At 35.1% G+C, this 26,366-nt stretch overlaps 1 protein-coding gene across 3 annotated transcripts in view; it reads left to right on the forward strand.

The window, feature by feature from the left end:
- The window catches only part of ATP9B (ATPase phospholipid transporting 9B (putative)), a 166,371-nt gene that overhangs the window by 41,835 nt on the left and 98,170 nt on the right, over positions 1–26,366 (forward strand). For all 3 annotated transcript variants that reach the window (XM_063403788.1, XM_063403796.1, XM_063403804.1), the window contains exons 6-7: positions 7,312–7,370; positions 13,735–13,786. In XM_063403788.1, coding sequence (XP_063259858.1) covers positions 7,312–7,370; positions 13,735–13,786 — 111 coding nt within the window. The remainder of the gene's footprint in view (positions 1–7,311; positions 7,371–13,734; positions 13,787–26,366) is intronic.

Genomic DNA, 26,366 nt, shown 5'->3' on the forward strand with positions numbered 1-26,366 from the left:
AAGTATAACTGTTGAAATTTGGCATATGGGACAATTGGCATAGCTATAATTTGTTTAACACAAGGGTAGCACTGCTAGCACCCAGATCTTTTTTACAGTCATTAATACAGTCTGTTAGGAAATGGAATCTTAGGGGCTTTTGTTTCAAAGTTGTAATTTATACTACTAGTTGGCCTATTCATTTTTAGATCTGTTATGGTAGGCCACTGAACACTCACCTTGAAACAGGTAGTACAATCCTGCCCTGTTCGGCAACAATGTTAGTAATCTGAAATTCTTAATTCAGGAAGCGCATGTACCCATAGTTACCTTTGTGGTGTAAATGTCAAGACTGACATTTGCTCTTTTAAGAGCAAAGTTTGGTGCCTTTTGTACTTCTCTTTTTTAAATTTATGTTTAGAGTTAATAGACATTTAAGCAGCATTTAAGTAGAAGTTTTGGAATTGCAATTTCCTCTTTCCCTGCTCACGAAATATTTTATGAGGGTATTTGAAAAACCTTTCATTTTGTGGCTTCTCCTAGAAATAAAGAAGCTGTCAGTGAAAATTTGATTTGGTCACCCTAGAGATTTAAAAGTAGTATACAGCAGTGTATAGGTAAAGCCTAGTGGTTATATCAAGAATTGACACATAGGGAGCAGGGACTTACTAAAAAGAAGCTTTAAAAATACCCCTTTTTTAAAAACAGAAGTATATCAGATTTTAACCTATAAGTATTTGTCTATTTTGACTTTCAAATTTTGTTGTCAGTGCCATCATGTATTCATATTTGATTTTTGTTCTATGTGTTTTTTGAAGACTGATCTTCTACAGAAGTGAAGATTCAAGATCTCTTCTTACAATGAACTCTGAATCCCGTGTTGACAGTTATGTGTGATCATTGAACTAACAGTGTTTTGAGTAGTGACCAATTTTGAGTGCAAACATTACTGCAGTCACCACTCAGAATTGTACTACATGTTGCCACAAACACATAGATAAAATCATGAGTAGTGATAAATTGCATTTTTTTCCTAATATAGGGTACTTCCATAATGAGGTATTCTGAAATGGAGAAATACAATTTTGATACAAAGAAATGGGACTTCTTCTTATGATAATATTAGACCAAAATATTTTACGTGTTTCAAAAGGATGTAGATTTATCTTATTTATCGGTGTAAATTAATAAAATCAAATACTATGCTTCAATACACTATTTTTAAAAATAACTTTCAATATAATTTTCTAATATTTAATATTGACAGTATTATCCAAGTGGAAAATTTTGGTTAGACCTACAATACTAAAGTACAGGCTAATGGTTTGGAGAAAGAAGGCTTTGTTACTTGTGAATGAATGAACTTGATACTGATTTAATTAAAAACCTGAAAATTGATGCCGCTCTTAAGAGTCACTTTTCAGAGTGGAACTGCACTTTATACTGCTCTAGCATAATTTTTTTTCCCCTAAAGATTTTATGACTTGTGCTAGTTTTACAGTCTTTTAATTGAAATATTTTTTTTCCATCTCAAAGTTAGAGAAACTGACATAGAGATGTTAAGCAGGTTGCCCATACTCAAACTGGACAGTAGGAAAACTTAAAATTATCAAGGTTTACTGTTCAGTTTTGGCTGATAAAAACGAAAATTTAATGAAAATAATTTCTGGTTAGTTGTTTTTCAAATTATGTGTTTACTAAAGGAAAATAAAGATATTTGTCACAATTGAAGTTATTGGGTTCTAAATTGTGATTAATTACTTCCATAAAGATAGTGTGGATAGGCTGATCTGTAAACTAAATTTTTTTTATACAGTGCTGCAGTGGATTAAAATTGGGAAGTCTGTGACTATCTATCAGGCTTAACTTTCTGTTGGAGTCTTCCTTAGTCTTGGGAAATCCTAAACATGTAAAACATGTAAATGCTGGCTTATGACTTGCATGTTACTACTGTAAGAACTACCAACTTTTGAAGATAAGGGTATTCATGCTAGTAACTCTTGAAGACTCAGAGTTTCTTTCTAGTAATTCATAAACTTGAATATGTATTTGTTGTAATCAGCTTTTTTTAATAATGAGCCGTTGAGAGCAGGAAATCAAGGGAGAATGGGACATCTCTTTTAAGTGTTACTTATTTGTAGTTGGACAGGTATTGGCCAGATTAACATCCATAGGCTAATTCTGATTCATGAGATATCCAGTGATAGGCAGTTCCCTATTTGTCATGTAACATTGAAAAGCTCAGTCATCCCTTGTTGAATTTGCAATATGTAGCTTTGCACTTTTGAGTTGGTGAACCTGCTAAACATGAAGTTTGAATTGTTTCTATTTTTTCAACCCTTCATGGCAAGAGATGAAACATGCAAATCAGTAAATGCATTGAAGTTTTTAAGTGAGCAAGTCAGTTAAGTCTACCTGTCTCATGTCTGTCATGTGATTCTTTTCCCTTGTTTCCTTGATTATGGTATCAAATATATTATGTTGTTCAGTGTATGAGGAATTCTGCTGTCCTAATCTTACTGAGATGTTTGCTGCAAAATCTGCTTTGCTGCATATGAAAGTCTGCAGATCATTAATAGACAGTTTTCAGTCAGCATTCAAGTTTAAGTTGGAAGGAGGAATTTCTGTTTCAGAGCAGTTCACCTGCATATCCTTTTGTAGTGCAGAAAACTGCAGTGGGAAAAATTTTAAACCTGGACATGCAGGTTTGGGAGGTCTTCTGTTTTTCTTACATAAAGGACCATTATACGTTTGACACAGTTTCGTCTCTCACACACTTAGGTATGACTAACTAAGTGCCTATAAAAGACTATTCTGAAGCAGAATCACCTCAAGTTTATAAACAGGCTATTATCTATTTCATTAGCCTGTGAAAAGCTAACTGGATAATAAAATTGTAAAGCAATTTTAACTCTTCTCCCTTTCCATTCTTGAAATGGACAGTTCTGAACCTTTCCTAGTTAAGTTTATCTGTGCAGTGTTACTGAAGTTCCTAGAAAAAAAAGGGTCAAGAAGAAAATATCTTACTATAATAGTCTCAACTACTAATGGCAGAAGAGGCCTGCATCTGTCACTTTACCTTATAATGTTTAACGTATTTGCAGAACTCTCACTTTGCAACCTGCAAGCAAAGGAAAATTGAATGGCAAGAGAGATAAGTTTAATGAAAGAATTCCATCCAGGATTCCAGTCTGAAAGACTTAGGTCTTGGCTTTATCTGTAAAGGCTATTAAGGAAGGCTATTAAGGAATGTAACAAAGTTGAAAACTTACATTTAAAACTGTAAAATTAAGAAAGTATCAATAACCAGTAATTCCTATACAAGAGGCAAAAGTATGAAAGCTAGTGTGTTTCTTTTGGAGACCTACAGTGAATTTAATTTTTTTTTTTTGGTTAGAATCTCAGTTCTTCCAGAACATGTTGTCCCTTTGCTTTGAAAAGCGAGTGCTTTGAAAAACCACACTATATCTGAATCTAGAGGTACAACGTTCCTCTTGCTTGTAACATTTCAGACCTACTGATGACTTTATTCCTGGTATTCAGACCATTTGGAACAGAACAAGTTTTTAAAAAATTATGTAAATCTTATCTGATTAGGGAATCAGTACTAACAGCAGAAACAGAACTTGAAATTTTAAGGTAAGAAGGAATTTAATTTGTTAAGGTAAGAAGGAATTTAATTAGAAGAGAGGAAAAACCAAAGGGACTGTTATTGCACATCTTTGCAGCATTGAGGAGTTTGGATAAGAAAGAATTTTACCCAAGAGTAGACAGGACACATAGGAGAGAAGCTAGGAAGATTTTTTGTAGAGTTTTACAATTGGTGGTTGAATACTAACCTCGCTTCGGTATGTAAGATGGAGTTTGAAAGAACAACCTACAGACAGCGCTTGCTCTGAAAGATGAGCATCCTCATCTCGGACTCATCAAAACTTTGTTTTCCCCTACTGCCTCCCTGCTCTGTTCTCCAACTCTCCATTATGTTATGTGTACTCTAATGATGCTAACAGTTCAGGCTAATAGATACCAGGAAGAAATTCCGTATGTTCTATACTGCCATCAGTCAAGAGTTTTGTATTTATGGGTTAGAGACAAGCACTACTGCTAACTCCAAAAACAGTACTTCAGACAGTATTAAAGGTACATGGTACCTTTAATACTTTAAGAACAATTTACAAAGAATTTGAAAATGGTGTTTTCAGAGGTGTATATTCTTTCAAGAGTGGCATTCAGGTGATGGAGACACTTTTTAATAAAAAGAAGCATAGTTTATACCCACATTTTGTTTACTTCATTTCCTAATTTTTTGTGTGAAGTACTTGTTAGCACATGTGAGATATTTATTAGTTTTTCAAATCACTGCAGTTCATTTAAACTGGCTTTATCTCGGGAGTATAATGACTTACTACAGACACATTTCAGTGTTCCTGTTCTGCGTAATTTTATACATTGCTTTAGGCAAAAGCCTTGCGCCTTGGTGGACTATAAAGTCTGGATGCGCAGCCACTTCTGACAGCTTTGGACTTTTTATTGGTAATTACACAGATGGTGAAGTGTGTTTTGCTATGGAGATGTTTTTAGAGAAAAAATAGTTTGCAAAAATAATTTATGCAGTGAATAACATTCAGTGTCTTTTTCTTTTCTAAATGCATCTTCACTGAGATGTAGTATTGCATTATTTTAATGTTCCCTGAAATGGTATCTAATGAGTCTCATTTTTGCTGGGCTAAAAGAAAGCATTATGTGTTGACTTTCCAGAATTTTAAGTCACTTTTTAAATCACTGCCACATTTTACCATTTAGTATTTAATGTAATATATCCTGCCATTCAAATTTATTGTAGAATTGTCCTGTATGTTTGTAAGGCCTTTATGTGTGAGGATGTACAGGATGATCCAACAAGACATGTTAGTGTCTAATAAAGAGAGCATTCTGTTCTGTTATACTAAGCCACCTAGAAAGCAGTCTGATAAGGAAACTTTTCAATTCATTAAGTGAAATTCCTGGAGTTGCTAGGTTAAGTACAAACAAAAGTGCAGCGTGGGTTACTCTTGGTGTGCTTGGCACCAAAAATCTTTGCTTTATGTCTGCCGTACATCATGTTGCGCATGAACATTCTACCTTCTCGGCCTCTCAGGCTTGGTGTCTTTTGGTCTTTACTGCAGGTACAGTTATGGTCTGACTGTGGAAAATCTGATGGTTTAAGCTGATAAAATTGTCAGTAGTTGCAGTTGGTTAGTGCTTCTGATTAGTTAGTCTCATACATGACTATATAGGTGGTGTAGACATGAGACTTGACATAGCTTGTACTAGAATTTTTGTGGCTATTCCTGCTATAGTCAAGTGATTGACTGATAAATTGATGAAAATTGTTAGCAGAAGAATGAAAAACAATATAGGAAATGCTACCCTTTTGGTAAAGCCAACAGACTTAGAAAACAAAGTAACATTACAGGGTTTCTTCTGATAATACTATTCACTTCTAGTAAAACTTTGGAATTTTTATGGAGAATTCACAGGCTTGTGCAGGTAAATAGGTGAAATATGTTGATTTTAGGTCAGACTGTTCTTTTAGTGGTTGAGCTTTAGTATTAGTTACTTTAAATTAAAAAAATAAAAGCTTTTGATACATTGACACGAATTTAATTTCCATAGGTATTTTGCAGTTCTTATAGAGAATTGCTGATGTTTTTGCTACAGCTTTTTACTTCTGCAGTCTTCTGTAAATTCCTCTCCCCTTACAAATGTATCTATTGAAGATAGAATTTGTCTTATATTTGAGAGTAGAGGACAGAAAGTGCTTCTGGCAACTGAAAAATGGAACTAGTGTAAAAGGTCATTATCAGTAGCAAAGTCTGGCTCTCAGAGGTAACTTTGCAGACAGGCCAAATCACAAAAATTGTGATTTTCTTGACATTTCACACTTTAGAAGTGCTATTCTAATGGAAAATGTATTAAATGTTATCTATATATAACAGGAATACATTTATTATTGACTGAATTAGACATAAAGGAACAGCTGCTTTTGCATGAAATTTTAAAGGGCAAGTATTCAAAATAATTACTCATAATGTGAATCTTACTGCTTTTTCCTAAATGTAAATATAAGGAATTTTGATCTCTTTTTATTGGGAGTCGTAATAAGAAAGTCTCATGGATTTTTTTGCTGTACTTAATATAACTGAGATGTGACTCTGCATTGACAAATCTGCTACTCACAGTATTTTTTATTAAACTTCAAAGCTTTTGCTGCTCATTCTGTGCTTTTGTGTGTCTTCTGTTCCAATTCATTCCACCTGTTATTTAGAACCCTACCATCTTACCATGTTTTGACATACTTGCCATCTTATACCTGCTGCTTGGAATCATGGTAGTATTTCTGTTGAGGGAGATCATACCTACAGGAGGTGTGTTGCAGCTCAGCAGGCTATTCAAATATATGTGTGTGTGTTTATATTCTCAGGGGATTTGGGGGTTTGGTTGTTTTTAACTCAGGGAAGGAACTTTATTTTGGAATTGTAGACCTGGGAACTAGAACTCCTGAATTCTAATGTGATCAATAATAACATCTTTTGGGTAATAGCTTAACCTCTCTGTCTCAGTTTTTCAGTCCATCAAATAAGAATGTTAAAACTTAACACTCTTACAAATTATAATACGCCACAGAACATATGAAAATTAAAGTGGAAAATGTGTGTATTTTTGAGTGAGTTGTTCACAGCAGTTACTGAATTAATTGGTAACTTTAGAGAATGAAAAACTTCTATTTCAGCTTTTGATATTTTACTTTCCTAGAATTAAATTCTTAGGCATTTCTTTGACTTCAGAGAGACTTACGTCTTTTCTAATATAACTACCAACATTATCAGACAGTGCCAATTAAATCAGGAATTTTAGTGGTCAAGCAAAGTTACCTGATGGTAACATGGCTGTGAATAACAGCTCATGTGTGCAAGACTCCTCTATGACTATAAACCTAACAATTCTTATCAGACACAGAAGTGCTGTCTAGTAGATATGAAAGATTCCTTTTTCCAATTTTATAATTCTATTACAGATACTATAGATCAGACTTGGGCATCTCCCATACGTATTCTTTCCTCTAGTACTTCTACAATAGCTAACTGGTTATAAAACTGGAAATTTTTAACCACTGGGTTGTTTATTCAAACAGATGAATTGTATTTATCAGTGTGTTCAGCAGACATCTGTTTTGATTGTAACACTTTCACTTGAGAGTAGCAGCTATAAATAACACTGGCATTCTGGGATTTATATTCTTGTCATTCTTTATTAATGTTGATTACATTTCTTCTTCTTTTTTTTTTTAAGGTAAAGTGCAAGTTAAGAGTTCAGACATACAAGTTGGAGACCTCATCATAGTGGAAAAGGTTGATACTTTTAAAATATATTTTAGAGACTAAAGATTGTTAACATGCTAATTATCTTCTGAAGAAAAGTGTATCAAGGTACTTATCTGTGAAGTCCTAACTAGCTAGTATTTTAGTTCAAATCCTATTTGAGAATCTTCAAGGAAGTCTATTATAGAATTAATTATATTTTAATTGAATGTATATATTTATATTTTATGAATAGGTGTATGCTTACATCAATCTTGTGAAGGAAACACAACTACAGAATTAAATTTCCAGACATGTGCTGTGCTGAAGGTTTTAAGATGTCTCCTTAGTGATACCTTCCTTCTGCTAGTTGAATCAAGTGTTTCTTTGTCTGAAACTTTCAAGGATAATCTTTATTTATGCATGTGTATATATAAATATATATTTATAATTTAAAATATTTGTATATATGTAATAATATAATATGTATCTAACTATTTATAATTAAATAATAAAAAAGTATGTATGTTTTTAAATAGAAAGCTTTCCAGTCTGTTTGCAGATGATGACTGACAGCTGTGAATTCTTCTTTGCTCTATATTAATATTATAATAAAGTTGCTTATTTCAGTTGCCTTTCTGGGCTACCAAGAAATTATTGTGTCTTAGAAGTCAGCTTAAATTTGTTGTCAGAGGTAACTATTTTTGCTTAAATTATCTATGGAAAGGTGACTTACTTTCTGGGTGCCTGCAGCTAATTCCCATCACACTTTGTATTAGAGAGCTGATCCATTGAGATGCTGGAAGGAGGTACCTCAAATTGAAGCTTGTTTGGAAACTTCTGCTTGATTTGGAAAATTTCTGTTTCCTTCCTATCTATTTTTTCTGTAGTTCAAAGAAAAAAACAAGTGTCATTTGGCTTGCTGCTCTCAGATTAATATGTATATATTTTCACGTAGTTTGCACCATTTCTTGCTTTTTTTCCTGTTCTTTTTTGTCTGCTGTGTGTACCTGATAACTTTTTGGGCATGTCTGAGCAGCAAGTATTAGGCTGCGCAGAATAGGCTCTGGCCTTTACATCTGTTTTGCTTTATACCTTGTTGCCTTAGAGTGTAGGTGGAATTGACTTGCATGTGCTTGCCTATTCCAGAACTTCTAGGAGACTGAGATATTTGCTCTTATTTTTATTTGAGATTTTTTGGCCCTTCTTGAACTCTAAACCTGGAATTAATTATAGAGTGCTGGGAAGACTCTGTTGGGTACTTAGGTAATCTGCCTTCCCTGAAATTCACTGTGATCCATCTGTCTGTTTGACTATGCTAGAATTTGGAAAACTGTAGTTACTTTGCGAATCATTCTGTCAAGTGTGAAGACGGTCATTAGCATCTATTTTTGCAGTGTTTGCAGTAGCTTAGAGCTTATATGTTGTGAGAACCTGAAGTTTCTAATGAAAAAAAAGTAATGTTTAAGTATTTAGAGAAATAAGGAGTAGTGTGCTTTTTGATGAAGATTTTAGTCAGGTATTATCAGTAAGATGCAGATAATGGTTTGGATGCAGTATTTCAGCTTCAAGGTTCCAACTCCCCCAGCCGAGCTGCCTTTTTTCCTTTTGACCTAGCTGGGGGTTCTTTCAGACTAATGAAATTAAATGTTTTCTGGTTCTGTTGAGGAGTGTATTTTGTTGGAGCAAGCAGTTTTCAATTTGAGAGTATGACTCTTAAGCCAAAGAACCAGTCAGGAGTGAAATGTTCAATTGCTCACTCTAATGGCAGGGAAACAAGTTAACATTGTATTTGACTGGTAGATGCATCAACAGCATTTTTGCAGTGAAATTAATTACTCACTTGAGCTGAAGATCCATATGTTAACTAGTGACTGTATCACAAATACTAACAACTTAAGTGAATGGCTTTTCTAGATTTAAACTTTGAATATCCTGTGATTATTGTCTTTTTTTTAATAGTCCAAACTTATTTCAATGTATTTCTTAAGTGACTTTAATATGCTTAAAATAGTTTAGTTTCAAGTAATACATCTATCTGAAAATTTCATATTGCACTATTTCTTGGCAGGATGAAGCCTGAACCGATGAAAATATTGCCTCATTTTAAAAGCAGAAAAACATTTGTATCTTTAACTGAGAAATGGTCCTCTGCCTTGAGCAGTCACGCTACTTATGGTTGTTCTCCTTGACTTGTGTTAAGATATATTTTGAGTTTCCAGTGGAAGCACAGATGTCTGTAGTGTTCCTAAATAAGACAGTTGAAGGGATGAGTTGTTGAGTTCAGATATTGTTATTTAGACACTGTACCTTATTGGCTGTTTGGAATACATTTTGGAGATACGAGGAGGGCATAAAACTCAATAACACATTTAGTTAATAATAATAGCTACATATATATGGGTCAACATTTAACAATAACAACACATAGTAGTGATTTAAAGCATGAGAACAGTACTGTTTTTTCTTAAAACCTTGAGAGCTTTTCTTGGAGCTTTAAAGGTACACATTTTTTTTCTTAATCTTGGGTGTAAAGTGAAATTAATCCTGTATTTGCAATGACTGCAGTTAATGTTAATATGCAGTATTTCACAGCATCCAGATCCAAGAAGACAACTAGGAAGTGCATTTTCTATTTATAATTCAGAATCGAGTGGGAGTATTTTAGTTAATGGTAAAAGCACATGGTTCATTGCATGAATGGAGAAGGAAGGACAGTAAACGGAAAATTCCAAGGGTCTGTAGCTATGCACAATTGAGGGAAATTGGAAGACTGACTAGGGAACAGGAATAGTTTATTTAAATTACAGTTTTGTGATAATAACATGAGAAAAATTTAAAAGTAATTTGAAAGCTATGAAAGAGTATTTTTAAGTGAATATTGTAGCCTGTGTTGCAGGAAGATATAGATGTCTTTACGGGTTTTCTTTTTTATCAGTCTGGCTAGTATTCCTTGATGGCATAGAGTTAGTCATGGGAAGCCTGGAGCAGATGAAGCACTTGCCTTGTATTGACCATTGGCTGGCTATAGTTAGATCTCTAGGACTGAAGCTGGAAGTCTACAAACACTGAGATAAATGGAAGCCCTCCTTTTCTGGAGCTCTAATTCTGCCCAGATTTAAGAAAAACAATGTATTTAAGTAATTTTCGTGACTTATTTATTCAAATTTCACTATATGTTAATAAGCATTTCTGGTATCATCTCCACAGTAATTGAGATTATGTAGTTTTTTCTTTGGTTTCTGAATGCTTGAAGTTGTATGTGTTGTCATTTTAACTTGTTCTACTTTGATAAATATGACATGATTGACATACTGCTGCTGTTTGACTGTGAAAATGTACCATAGAATTTAATTATCTTCACAATGAGATGTTAAAGATTTTTGTAGCATACTTACCATCTGTTTCTGTGTAGTCAATCTTTTATAGTGAAAAGGTATGCATCTGCAGGGCTATCTTTGCTCTCTGGAGTCAGCAATAATAATGATAATGTTTTTGGTGCCTAGTACTCCTGCAGTGTCTTTCTGCCCACTTTCAAATTATGAAAAACCTGATAATAAAAAAAGATGTCAATTTTAAATACTTTAAACACAAGTCAGTCTCTACCTTTCCCTACATGGTAAGATACAGATACATTTATGCAGAAAAGGTTTCATTATTTTATAGGGAAGAAAAATGAGCAAGAGAGAACATACAAGAAGGCAAAACCAATATGTATTTTTTGTATTAAAATGAGAAAATAATCACATGACTATTTTATCCTTACAGATCACAGTCTATAACTTTCTTTCGGGGGGTAGAGGGGCAGGAGTTGGTCACCCCCTAGTGATCAGTGACAGGATATGAGGAAGTGGAATCACAAGGGTATGCAGTGACAGTACAAGGAGTAATGGCTTTAAATTGAAAAAGTGTAGATATAGATTAGATAGTAGCCAGGAATTCTTCACTGTGAGGGTGGTGAGACACTGGAACAGGTTGCCCTGAGAAGCTGTGGGTTCACTGTCCCTAGAAGTGTTAAAGGTCAGGCTGGATGAGGCTTTGAGCAACCTGCTCTAGTGAACGGTGTTCCTGCCCATGGCAGAAGGTTGGAACAAGGTGATATTTAAGTTCTCTTCCAACCCAAACCACTCTATGAAGTTATGAATGAAGCTGTGTTAGGGGAAGTTCTGGGAAAAGGCTTGCCACTGAGAGGCTGGACAGTCACTGAAACAGAATTCCCAGAGAAGTGGTCATGGCAACAAACCTGTTTGAGTTCAAGGACAGTCTGGATGTTGCTCTTAGTCAAATGCTAGTCATAGATAGTCATTAAAGCAGCAGGGAGTTGGACTCTGTGATCCTTATGGGTCCCTTTCCAACATCAGATATACCATGATTCTGCCCAGTTTTGTCAGGCATAAAGTACCTGAGTCGTGGATACTCAGTGCCAGGCGAATGTTTCATTTGCTCAGTGTGAAATGTGTCTTCTGTGGAAGTTGGTAGTGACTTGTAGATATTTCCTTTGTATTACCAGAACTTCTATTGAATTCAGTATTAGATCATTTGACTGTTATTTTTGCAAAATTTTTGGATGTTGATGAAGTGTTTTATCTTGTTTACAAGTAACTGGAAGTTTGTAGGCAAGAAGTCAGTAACCTGAAACTTGTATAATGGATTTATGTCAGAGCTGGCAGGGGAGCTGCAAAAATGTATAGCTAATCTATAGTAAGACTGGATATCTGTTTAATCGTTATTGTCATTTAATGACAGAATTGTTTAATTTTGAAATTGCCTTTTCCTTTTTCTCTTTTTTCCTTCTAATAGGTGCAAAGTAATACAGTTTGAGGTTAATCTTTTTTCTGCATCTTTTTCTAAATTGGAATAAGATATTCCTAGTTGAATCTGGGCTCATGGTGGATAATAAATTTCACTTCATCCTTAATTATTAGCTCTTATAAGGCAAGATTCAAAAAAATGCTGTACTAGTTACAGATGAACAGCCTCTTCAAGGTGAATACTCTTGGCATACAAGCGAGTGAATTTTATTTGTGAAAGCATAAAGAGTTAAAATGGGAAATGCTGCAAATAAGGAAATATTAATGGATGAAAATGCATCATTTTAAGTTATGCAGAGGGTTTTTTTGCTACCTATGTAGAATTTCCAGGTAAATTAAAACATGCATCTATTTTTTAGTGTTTCCCAACTTCCTCATTTTTCAAGCTTCATTGTTGCTTATGGTAGTAACCCTTTCTGTAGCCCTTTATGGTCCCTCTTTACTGAACTTCCCATTGAGAATACTTCCCATTGAGTAGCAATTGCTTCCAGTCCCATTTATATATTGGTGTTGCTGAGAGTATGTGACAAGGAGTGGTGAGAAGTACCCATCTCCCAGAGATTCAGAGAGTTTACATCATCTTATTTTGAAAGCTAAGCCCATATAACACATAGTCTGGCAGTTGACTCTGGCAGATCTCTTCCGATCACACTATTCCAAATAGCACTGTTATGGTTGCATGCTGTTCTTGGGAAGGTTTCTTTGGATTAATGGAAAACCTTGCTTTTTTCCTTTCCAGTCCAGTGTCTTGCAGATTTTGATATGTTGGTTATTTTTGCTTTCTTTGGTGTTTCGTTCCTAAACACTGTGTTGGCTGTGTGTAACTGGTTCTGGTAGATGCCTCGGGAACAAATGGGGAGAGAACTGAGGATTTGGGTAGTCATGTAGCAGATACCATGTGTGTGGAAGGCTGGTATTGTTCATTTTGTTTAACCTGTGACAGCTTAGATTGGCCTTTCTGTGATCAGCAAATAATTGAAAACTTGATACAGACAGTTCTGTGCTGGAAAGGGAAGTGGCAGAACAGGTACATTGGACTGTGCATATGATTCTATGTCTTAGATAGTAAGGAAGAAATTCTGTTCATTTTACATATATGGAATAGGAAAATGCAGTACCCTATTTTGCTATTTCCTCTGTGTGTGTTTGTGTGTCTTTGAAGAGAGAAGAATGCTTGGTATACACACCATTTGCAGCTTGAGTGCCAAGACAGATATTTTAAATTTACCCTTTTTTTCCTATTATGTCTGCTAACTGAATGTCAGAGTTTTGCTCAGTGAAACTTTTTAAAGATATTTTGATTACCTATTTATATACTTGAAGTACTGTTTTCAGTCAAGGAAATGTTCATCTGTTCTTTGGGTATTTATGATTCACTTATACAGAACATCTGAAAGGATTAGCTGTTGTTTGCTTATGGTATAATTTTTTGAAAATATTGATTTCTGAATTGCAAATGCTGAATATAAAGTACTGTGAGAAATCCTATTTTAATTGAGTTTCAATCCAAGTGTGACCTTTTGGTGATAGATATTACTGGACTTTTGATTGGAATTCACTTTTTTTCCTACTTGAAAAAAAATCCTTTTTTTTTCTTCTCTCAGAATCAACGAATCCCATCGGACATGGTGTTTCTTAGAACCTCGGAAAAAACAGGTATGTTTTGACAATTCACATTGGTTACATGATAAGTTGGTGATTGTGGTAAAATTTTAGATTGTACATTGTGGGCAGTTTGAAATGATTAAATAGATTGATGGAACCCTACCTTCATCAGATTAACAGGAGAGAGTCCATACTTGACAAACCCATTATGCTTGCATTGTAAACCAGGAGTAATCTTACTGTGAACATGAGACTTCTGCAGGTGTGTTTCTCTGCATGGATGGTTTTTATGAGCTTTTTTAACAGAAGGTTTAAATATTAAAAAAGCTAAAAATATTTAGCAAATATATGTATAAGACTGTACTTGATTAGTATGACTTGACATTATTTTATATTATTCACAACTGATCATTGTCTTGCAACATACATTTAAATGTCAGCTGATTATGTTTCTGTTATTAAATTGGAAAGAACTCAAATCTGAACCTACTAATATGTATTTAAAAGAACTATTTTTAGAAACATTTATTACAATGATCTAAACTCCTGAAATAACTTTTTTGAGGTTTTTTTTACTTCAAAATAATGCTGCCTTTTTTGGTTAGTCAAAAAAAAAAAAAAACCAAAAAATCAGGAATTTTCTTGCCAGAGAATAAGAAAAGTGCTACTTGTTAGCTCTTTTTCTCTTCACATGATGATAGGGGAGTACTCTTAATCTTTGAGAAACAAATATCTCCTTTATAGGAACCCTATAAATTATATCTGTTTCGTAAAGTTTAGAAATTACTACTGGATGCCTGTGTGTATAACTCAAATGAGTTTTCCTCCTTTATATTACCATTTCTCTTCAGATCCTGAAGAACTGTCTAGTGTTTGTCAGACAGTACTAAATTTCACCAAGCTAATAGCTGGGATGTTGGTAAGCCCTATATTAGTGGCACATACTGTTTCACTGTGACACCGGAGTTCTATCATATATTTCAGATAAAAGCCTAAGTTTGCAGAGATCATTTGAAAGAGAAGACAAAAATATTTCTGATAGCCTACGGAACTCTAGTAGAGCTATACATTTGCTAAAAGAAGAAATTACTGTATACTTACTGTGTCTTGTCAGTGCTGAGTACATGCAGTGATAATCTATAACTGGCCTGGAGTGAGAAAGTGTTCAAGTGTTCTAGTGGTCTTATATATAAGCTCCATTTTTGTTAACCACCCTCTGGTTCAGGATACAGGGGCTTTTCTTTTTATTCTCTCTCAGAACCACACTCTATTAAAAATCCTAATTTTCCATTAACAAGCAACAGGTTTACTAGTTTTGTTGGTGTTGCATTTCTTGAAAAACGAAACAAAAACCACACAAAAATAATTTCCTAAACTTAAAGCATATGGCAGTAATTGTTTTTTGACTAAAGAGTAAACACTTAGAGCTCTAATTGTTTCTTCCTGATGTTGCAGTTTTGACTGATGTATACTTTAATTTATAGTTGAAACTTTTAAGTACTTTGTGAAATAGTTTTTGCATGGTTTTATCTTCTATATGTAATTTTGTCTTCTGTGTAATAAAGCAGTTTAATTATAGCTTCTTACTATAAATCTATAAAGAGTAAAGTGGAGTGTTAGAACTAATCTCAAAATCCAAACCTCCCTGTAAACTTCTTTTGGGATAAAGTAACAATTTTCCAGCTTCAATATTTACATTACATATTAATGTAATTGCAGCTCTGCAATATCCTACATCATCACTCAAAAAAAGAAGCCAACTGCATTATAAATGGGCAGTTTACAAAGTTCATCCAGAAGCTCATTCTTCAATGTATTTTTACAGTTTTCTAGAATACTTTTAACTCTGCATAATGGAAGCTGCATTCTGGGGTATCAAACTTGCTTTGATAAAACTAATTTTTATTAGATTTTTTTTTCCCTTTCTTTATCAAATGCATTGTCTTTTAGGTAGAATGATCTCTTCAAAGATCTGATCTAATATCTTGATGCCAATTGCATGCCTCTATCTAATTTCTAAGATTCCTATGTTTAATTATCAGATTTCTACACAAGTTGTCATCTGAAGGCTCTTATTGGTGTGATTTTCTTTTGTATTCATGTGACAGTCTGGAACATTCGCATTCCTCTCTTTCATGGATGGAGGCAGCTGGATGGCTGTTCATATTTTGAGTTAGGATTACTTCCCAGGGGTATGGAGCAGGTAGAAATCACTCCTCAAATGTGAATTCTTTGCTGCTATCTGGCTCCCTGTATAACAGAGGTTTCCAAAAGGTTTTCATTGACTTCCAAAACAAATAAAAATAATTTAAAAAATTAAGCATGAAAAACTTATGGAGTAATTTGTTGAAGTTCTATGTATTTGAAAAGGTAGAAGGGCATTATTTATGGCTGAATCTTGATTTTAGTCATTATATATGGCAGAAATGACAAGTGATTTGGATGATTTGTCCCATTTATCAGCCTTCCACCAAATGAAAGGAAATATTTGTGCTAAGCAGGCAGCATGCAAAAAGCAACTGACTACCTTAGTGTAAAGCTGTTACACAAATATAGGCAAGATCTCTGTTACACCAACACAAAGCTCCCTTGCTGAAATTAAACTGTGTCATAAGTGGCCCTTAACAAAACTTTCAGGATAATTTTTAATTTGTTTGGCATGTTCTCTGCATTTCATTTGTCTATATGCCATCTCAATCAAAAATCAAAGACTAGACAGGGCATTCCAGAGATCATCATATAACTTCATAGTTGTCCACAGAAAGTGCCAACTGAAGGTGTGTTAATAACTTCATTATGGGAGTACCAAAGATACTGTGTGTGTAAAACACAAACATTTCAAAGATAAACTCTTTCCTTCACTGAGCTACAATCCTTGGGTTATCCTTGGTGCAGTGACTGGCTTCTGACCCACGTCAGGTATTCCTATGCTAACACATGCTCTCACATTAGCTGGGTCTAGTCCTTCCTGAAAATCTGGTACATGGGTTTGTAAGACTCGGTGTTTCTGAAATATTTGTACTCTTTTTACTTTCAAGTAAGAAATTCTGAGAGGAATACAAACTTTATAGGGTGGTTACAAAGTGTCACAAAAGAATGAATGTAGCCTATTTTTTTTCCAGACAAGCCTTTTATTTACATACCTCTAATAACTTCACATTCTGATTATTCATGGTAAAAATCCAGTGGCTGGTTCTGAGCAGTGGCTGGTTCTGAGCTAAGCAAATGTTGATTTTAACTATCAATTTTTGCTAGTTCCTAGAACAGATGACTGTTGGAGCTAGCAGCTTGGCTTTCCTTTTGTTCATATGTTCATGGCTCTTTCATCCTCTTTTGTTTCACAAAAACTTAGGGAACTTCCTAATTTTGAGATCATTGCTCATTCATACTAGGTTGAAATTGGCCACAAGTCAAAAGTTACTGGGAGAATGATGGCATGACAGAATGTCATTGTACATGGAATTAGGGCTAAACGAACTAATTGCCTATGTCTGCAGCTGGAATAGCCAAGAGAAAAAAGCTTATATCTTGTGATATGCTCCATAGACACTAGGACTGCCAAAAATAGTTTCTATTCTGTACTACTGCTTAACTACTTAGGCCTATGACAGACTAATCACAGTGCTGGTAGGATACTGACTTTGCTTAGTAGCTTTTTCAAGGGATAAGAACTGCTTAATCTTGGTTGAACCCTTCTTATTGTTCCTGAGGTCCTCTTTGTCACAGAGTTTGTGTTGGTATGAAAAGTAGAGCTGCATTTTCTCTTTATCCTTTTCTGGTGAAACTGAACTTCCGAAGGGTGAGCAGGAAGTTGTTTTACTGGTCTGCTTCAGCTTTCCGGACCATGGTATTTGAACCTAGCACATGTCTTCTGTATGGAGTTAAATTTTTTGGTAGACACTTGATTCCATGTAGAATAACAGCCACTGCTTCTGGAAAAGTAGTATTTTTTCAAGAAAGAATACTGCATTGAAATGCTCCCTTTTTAAAAAAAACTTGTAAAAGCTCATTAAAAAATGTACATGTAGAAGTCTGGTAAAAGAAAGTCACAAATTTATTTTAATACCTCAACTGCTGTAGATTTTTCAAGAGCTACTGAATAGACAAAATAGTTTTTGATTGATTGTTTGTTTGTTTTAATTGTAGAGGTGATACCCTGGAGAGAGCAACACCCAGCAGCTGATCAATTCCACTGCTGTCAAGCATACTTTCATGCAAAGATTTTTTATCATAAAATTTTTGATACTGTTTGTCCTTAAATCCAGTACATAATAATTTACTGGTGTGGACATTGCAAAACACTGTCCACCACTACAGCTGTGCAGTACAAGCAGTAGGGAAATGGAAAATCCTTTGAAAATTCTTGCAGTCCTTTGTGGAGAACCCTTAATTCTTTGCAAGGTAATGCAAGTTGCACAGCTGCACAGTTGCTACATCCAGTATTTTTCAGGCCACTGTTACATTGTTCTAGTGCTTGCTCATCAGCCCATTTCCCCCATTTCTGTCAAGGTCCTTCTGGACATTTCCCATTGCATAGATCAGTGTTTTTAATTCCATTCATGAAACTATTTTAATATGTTATATTTACTCAGGCATAAAATACTAGTTGCAAACATGTTTATACTTTTCAGAATTGTAGCAAAAAGAATACTATCCCTTGCATTAAAATGTGTAGTTAAGAGTTTTCAGGATTCTTTACTTGTAATTACTTTAACAACAATGGTGTAAGTAAAATGTGGGAATAAAACAGGAAAATAATTTTTATTTTGAGACTTTGTAGCAATTCATTTCTGTAGCAATATAACTCTCAGATGTGACTTTTATTTTAAATGCAAACCATTTAACTGGCATAAAAAGTGCAATGCAAGTAAATAATCATTCATACAAGTTGATTTTCTGTTGGAAGGAGCTGTGAGTTAACCAGTAAAGGTGTAGTCCAGAGTCTGCCATCTCAAACAAAGTCTGCTCATTAAAGAAATTTTTTTAAAAAATTATGAGTTCTTAAGCATTTCTGTACAAAAAGAGTGCATTGTGCCACCGAATACATTTTACTCGTTTAAAATATCTAGTTCTGTAGGTCTTAAAAAACAAATGTTAGTAGAACATTTATGTTACAGAATGAAACTCCAACCTCACTGCAAGGAAGAATATAATAAAGGTGATGCTAGTACTGTCTATTTATTCTGGACAGTTAGGAGTAAGGGTTCTACAAATAACTTAATTGTCTGGGCCCCAGCCTGTTCTGGAACTTCTAATATTTGAAAATCAAATCACAGGAGAAAGCGTTGGTTTGGAATTCTGTTGTGCAGCTGATGTCACTTTTTATTTCTTCATAAAACCAGCTACTGCAGAATGATAAGGCTGAAGGAGTTGCATTTGTCACACATTCTGGATTTTTCTAACATGTTTAGAAAACAAGGGTTGTAAAACTTACCTGTCCAGAAACTAAAATGCTTTGAAAATCTGTTGCTATAGAGAGTGATAAATGACTAGAGTTAAGTTTTACACATACGGGCAGATAAAAGTTTATCTTCAGGGCATGAGTAGCTGCCAAAAATCTGTCCAAAGTACTTTAATCTGTTTTTCTACTTCAGTTCCTATTCTGGTTTTAGCATTTGATTTAACTCAGGCTTGAAATGTTTTGGTATCTACTTTAAACCACTGAGTACTAGTGATTTGACATGATCAGCTACTTGTTTAAGATGTAGTCAGATAATATGAATGTTATGTGGTGGAAAGAGGTGGTCTCAATAGATATTAGGCTCCCAGTAATATTCTACCTCCTCTATTAGAACTTAGACCATAGAATATTATTAGAAGACATGATATATATATACATTCCCTAATTCTTTTTCCTTTCCTTTCCTTTCCTTTCCTTTCCTTTCCTTCATTTCCTTTCCTTTTCCTTCCTTTCCTTTCCTTTCCTTTATCCTTTCCTTTCCTTTCCTTTCCTTTCCTTTCCTTTCCTTTCCTTTCCTTTCCTTTCCTTTCCTTTCCTTTCCTTTCCTTTCCTTTCCTTTCCTTTCTCTTTCCTTTCCTTTCCTTTCCTTTCCTTTCCTTCCTTTCCTTTCCTTTCCTTTCCTTTCCTTTCCTTTCCTTTCCTTTCCTTTCCTTTCCTTTCCTTTCCTTTCCTTTCCTTTCCTTTCCTTTCCTTTCCTTTCCTTTCCTTTCCTTTCCTTTCCTTTCCTTTCCTTTCCTTTCCTTTCCTTTCCTTTCCTTTCCTTTCCTTTCCTTTCCTTTCCTTTCCTTTCCTTTCCTTTCCTTTCCTTTCCTTTCCTTTCCTTTCCTTTCCTTTCCTTTCCTTTCCTTTCCTTTCCCCCTTCCCCTCACCCCTCCCCCTCCCCCGTTCATACTTGTCTGACTACTACAATCCATGTGTTTCATTAGCTTTGCAGTAAAATAAGCATTAAGAAATTATTCTTTATTTCTAGAAAGAAATATTTTGATTTTATTCTGTATTTTAAAAAATGACTAGTAGGAGTTGAGAAAATTGTGTTAGGAGTCTGTGTATTATTTGAGGCATGAATTAGCCTGTTTGCCAGTTATCACTGGTTGCCAGTGATAATGCATTTTCCCAGAAATTTGAGGGGATTTGGTGACTTGGCTGGAATAGCAGTCTGAGTGTCCTGAAATCCCAAACAGTTCCCCCAGTTTGGGAAACAATGTAGAGGAACTGAAGGTGAGAATCATGAAGGCAGATCCCAAAGGCAGGGCAAGTCCGGCAAAAAAATGTGTTTATTAAGCACTGATAGACTTGTTGGTATGTTGTCAAAAGCTTTGAAAATAAAAAAACAAATTACTCTTGCAAAAGTAGGGTTCAAGAATTCCTTGTGTAGAAGTTTATAATATGTTGTCTGTAAAGTATCTGTAAAGTCCAGGAAGTCCAGAGTTAAGTATTCATAGCTGGGTCTGTTGTTTCTTCCCAGTTAGCAAACAGTAAAGAAAAATTTGCCTTTCCCTGCTAAACTATAACTAAAAATTTATCCTCTTGTTTTTCATATGCCTATTGTAGTGTATTGATGGCTTTGTCTACTCCTTTGACTTGCACTTTTCTGTGTTTAAGCTTTACGAGATACCAAACCTTTTATTACTGCTCTCCCTAATTTAGTTAATGGAATGTCTTTCAAGTTGATTATTCTTGCTGCTGCTAAAGTCTTGGAGGCAAAACATGTTCTCAGTGGATACTGGTATATTTGGCCATATGCTTTTCTCAGCCTCCTCTGTGAGCTCTGCTTTCATCAAAAGAGGAAATGTTCCTTAAGTATTCCATAAGCACTCTTTTTTGAGATGTATATGTATTCTTTTACTGGTCTTTAGAAATTAGAAATACATAAGTGCATTAGGTAGGTTGATAGGGACAGTGAGTTCTGCTGTGCTGCCAGAGCTCTCAAATCATGGAGCTGTTTCGTCAGTACTCGTATTTTATCTTAAAAGTGAGAATTTTTTCAGTGTTCTAAGCATTGTCTATGGCAGACTTTTTGACTTAGTTATTACTCTGAAGATGTAAATAATGCACACCATCTTTTTTCTGTATCAATGGGTGTCTGCAAAAAAATTACTAGTATGCATCAGAAGAATAATGGAGCAAAGTGGTGCATCAAATCCTATTAAATGGAAAAGATTAATGTTTTTGAGTATCCTTCTGTATATCTCAAAATAATATAAATCAGTAAGCTAAAACTTGAGAATGTGAATATGAATGTAGACTTTTTTTTTAACTTGAAACATTGTTTGGTATATCTGAAAATTCCATAACGTTTTAATAGAGATAAAAATTCCTAAAGCGTACTGAATCAATACTGCAATTCAAAAAAGATACAATGTGATCAAGCTTGGATTAAAAAACGTCTGAGTTCTTGTCAATAAGGAACTGTGATGAGTTTAGGGGTATCATATTGACTGTGTATTAATACATGGTATCCTATAAGACCATCAGCTGATTGTTTAGAATGTAAATGAAACTGTTCATGGATCCAGTGACTGATGGCTTAAATTCCAATTAATCAATTGCTTCATTGGTTTCTTAATTCAGATCAAATATCTCAAGTACACAGTTCTTCCCTCATCTTAAGAGAAATTAATACTTTTAAACTAATGTAATCAGTCTTCTATAAATGTGCATCTTCTGGAATGACAATGTAGCTTAAATGTTTAGGATGTTTCAGGCATTCTGCAGTTTTGTTCCTCCTTAGAAGCCATCATAATCGAAAGCTTCTCATTAGAGTAGTAAATGAAACTCTGTACTCCAATATGTCTTCTTGGTGCTGCTATTCACCTTGTCATCAGTTTAAAATTTTCATGTACATAGTCACTTAAGTAATATAAATGATTTAAAAATTAAGTTGTTTGTAAATGATCTGGTGTTAAGTGTGCAAAGTCAAAGTCTGGTTTTTTTTGCTGAGTACATTCTAGTTACTTAAAGCAGGAAGCTGGTAGTATTGCCAGAAAATATAAAGCTGTTTTATGACACTGCAGTTCCACATGCCCTGTTTCCCACTGACCCATCAATTATTTCATCAACACTTGACACAAGCTCTTCACTCTGACACTTATACCAGTTGATCTTAATTTGATTGCCGTTAAAACCTCCCTTTCCTGACAACTCTTGTCAATTATACAAAATAAAATCAAGTATTCATAAGCAGGCTGTAATAGGATATAGGCAGGCAGATTTAATAATTCAGTTTTGCTGAGGCTTGAAAGGCATTAGTTGTAGCTGTTGTTCTCATTTGTAAAAAATTCATTGGATACAGCTCTGGAGAGAGAAGGCAGACATAATTTTATTTATTTAGATTTGACGGAGGAGAACCCAGACATGTAGTGATGATTTAGCATTATCTCTGTTTAGGAATAACTGACAAGAATTCTTATCAGTTACATATTATGGAAAGTAAATGTAATTTACTTTTATGATTTTAGGGGTTTTTTTTACTACTTAAAGTGCACACATTCTAGAGTTGTTTTTTGACAATATCTGTAATGGAGTGTGGAATTCAAGCCTGCATTTATGCAGAAAACACAATACCTTTTCAAGATTGGGGTGCTTGGTCTTTATTATGCTTGTAAAAAATGCATGTTCCTGTACATCTGCTATATACATGTAAATTATTGTTGCTTCCCTTTGATGCATCTTCTTTATAGTATAACATTAAAATGTGTGCTGTGGTATATTTGAGTTACACCTAAAAGTTTCCTTTAGTGCTTATTGGCAAGTCAACTTTTTAAGCTTGCCCATAGTTGGCAAAAAATTTGCAAGCAGAAATCTGTCACCTTGAGTGGTTTTCTGAGAGGACATTAAATACAGTTTTCAGAACTTGTGTGTTGATTCACTTCTTATACAGTATTCTTTACTGTGTACACTGATGTTTGTAACAAATACCATGTGTGGGTTGACTGGTAATGCTCTGTGGATTTGAATGTACTTGGGAAATCTAAAAATATAAATATTTTAAAAAATAATTTCACTTGTAAAATGCTGATTAAATAGGTGTAGTCAAAGACAAGATCTGCTCTACATTATTGCTCAAAGCAAGAGCAGGAAAAGTGAATAAAGCAAGAGCAGGAAAAGTGAATAGAAGTGTGGAACTCCTTTTATAATGTGTCATTTATTTTGTTGCTTTTTAATGCTAGTCAGAATAAGTTATTCCTAAGCAGAAGGTTTTTTCCTGAATTGAGAATCCTCTTGTGTCTTATCTCATGGCTTCGAATATGCTTTCTCAGACCCTTCTTCCAGGCCAAGAGTTGGGAAATGAAAATTAAGTTTAGATACAGGACAAGTTGGATAGTTTAGTTTGTTATGTCAAGAAAAGTATCTTAATTTTTCATGTTGCTATTCATCAAGAAACATGGCCAGTCCTGGAAAGCAAGTATTAGCATATTTTAGCTTTAAGTATTAGCATATTTTCTACTGCTTTCTAGCACTTTGTAAAAGCAAAGCCAGTAGACTTCATGATCAAGAAGGAAGTAGAGATAAAGCTCTGTCTTTTTATCATGCCACTCTACCTAAACTTTTTGCTTCTGATTTTCAGAGTCTGATTTGCACATCATTTCCATGAGTTGATGCATGCATTTTGAGGTATTTGGATTCGATTATTCAAGAGTATTACTGCCTAACAAAGAACATTAGATCGTACTTTTATAACTGGTAGGGTATTCTGTGTCTGTCTGGTTATTTAAGAGCACTATTAGGCTAATAAGAAAGGTAGACATAAGAACAGTGTTTGCCTAAAGTATCTCCGAAAGAAAAATGTTTATGATATGCAGGAATGTATGTAATCTAGCACAGGAGATGCTACAAATGACACAGTTTTGATTCCACAGCAAACTAAATCAACTTTTCTAGTGTAGTTGAGATTTTCTTTCCACACATATTTCAAATATTAATCTCAATGTGTCATGGGTTAGCACTGGCCAGATGTTAATGCACCCATGAATATATGTTTTTTCCCTAACAACAACTGTGGGATGTGATCAGGAACAGAGCAGAGCAGGCCCAAAACTTGAAAACAGAAAACAAAACTTTATTACATTACATAAGAACAGAAATAGAAAAGAGAAGGAAAAAAAAAAAAAAGGGGGGGGGGGAACAAACAAACAAAAAAACAACCAAACAACTTCCCAGAACATTTCTTCTCCTCCCCCAATTTCCACCCCTTACACGTTACCCTCCATGGACCAAAACCTTGGGTTTTAAATCAAACAATCACCACTCAAAAAACCTAATCTTCAATTCAGCAAGGGAGAGAGGAGTCTCTCTTGCACCACACACTGCTCCTCAGAAAACACAGGTCCACCCTTTATGTGTTTCCATGTCACCCATGGCACCACCCGGAGAAGTCTGCCAGGGTGACACTCTCTTTTCTATGTCCAGTGCTCTCACCACTGTCCATGGGCTAAAGCTGCATATAGGGCTCTTTTTAAGAATGCTTGCATGCCGAGCTCTCCCCATCTTTCCCCTGGGGCTGAGGGTTTCTTCTCTGAGGGCAGAGGGCGCCACCACACCCTCTTCTCTGTTCGCTCCACTGCAGCAACTTGAGCTGGCTACATCCACCCAAATGCAGTTTATGTTCAAAAGAGACTCAAGTTTAGTCTATGGCTAACATTATGCAAGAAAAGTCCAGCCTAAAAGCCACTCCTCTTCATCTCTGCCCATCTGGGGTTCTTTTCATCTTCCTTTATCATCTCAGTTCCAGGCTGTTTTTCTCTCTCTTCTGAAACCACTAGCCATGAGAATCAATGTCTGGGAAAAGTTTCCTTCTGCCTCAGAAAGAGTTAACAGTTGTTGGCTCCTGGCAGGGCTGAAGGCTCAGGCACTCCCAGGCTCGACAACTCCCACATGCAGTGGGCACCTTCTCCGGGGGCGGGGAAGGGAGATACAGGACGGACGGACTGAAGGCACCTCCACAGTTCTCCACCCCTCCATCCTGGATGGGGCCAGCTCAGCTCCAGTCCCGTTCACTCTCTTCCCCCCACGGGGCTCCAGCTTACCTCAGCCCGGCCGCCTGGCTCCCCTCCCCCACCCAGCCTAGTAAACTGGGCAGGGGAGGAGGCGAAGATGTTTCTCTGCTAAAACCGGAACCAAAAGAGGCAGATCCTCTGGGAGTCCTTGCTTTTAACCCCTTGTGTTCTCAGAGGTGTGTCCAAACCTCCCAGTGGCTACTCCAGGTGCCAGCATAAAACCTGACCACTGATTGGTTTGCCCACAACTTCCTGGAAAATTCACCTCCCCCTCAAACCGAGACACAATGTAATTAGGATAACATGATTTTTTTTTCATTACAGCTTTCCATTAAAATCAGGTGATGCAGTTTTACATAGAATAAATTGTTTTCCTTTTGTGAAGTAATTGCTCTTAGTCTGTCAATACTGCTATTTTGGTTTCTTGTGTTAAGTACACTTTCTATAAAAGCTACTTGTTAAACAGGCTGAATATTAAGCTAATTATTTTAAGGAGAAATTATCCATCTTTCTGCTTAACAGAAATAACAACATTTCCTAGCCAAATAAAATAGGAACAAATAATTTAATTAATGCACAGCAAATTTTCTTTTCTGAGTGGCTTTCTTAATAAACTCTGGAAACTAGAATACATTTAAGAAAATATGTAACATCCCAAGTAATAGCTTAATTTCAAAAGCCTATTTTAAAAACTGTATTTAATATTCTGTAATACGTACATAAAAATAAAACGGAAGTGCTTGATAGTAGCACAAGTTCATGTACATTACTATAATTTCAGGAATTTAAAGATATCGACATATAAAGAAATTAATACATAAACAATGGTTACCAAGTTTGGTAGTATAAAAAAAACTATATTAGACTGTCTGGTGACGATGCATAGTATTAATTAAGAGAAAGCCTATGATGTTTATGTGTTTTACTTGATTAGAAAGCTTCCCTTTCTGGTTCGAGGAAGAAGTTTTTCCCTTTTTTTTTTCTTTTTTCCTCTCCTGCACATCTTTTTAAGGTGAAAATATAACCAGCTTTTTTAAAGGATGACCTGTATTTAGTTTGAGAATTTTTGTTCAGGGCCCTTTTCTTCAGGATTCCCAGAGGCAGGTAGGTGACTGATGAATGTGTACATGTGCACCATTCCCAGAAGTATTCAATGCATACATGTCCTTCAGGT

The sequence above is a fragment of the Prinia subflava genome, chromosome 1 (assembly GCF_021018805.1).
Source record: "Prinia subflava isolate CZ2003 ecotype Zambia chromosome 1, Cam_Psub_1.2, whole genome shotgun sequence".
In the NCBI taxonomy this organism is placed as follows: domain Eukaryota; kingdom Metazoa; phylum Chordata; class Aves; order Passeriformes; family Cisticolidae; genus Prinia; species Prinia subflava.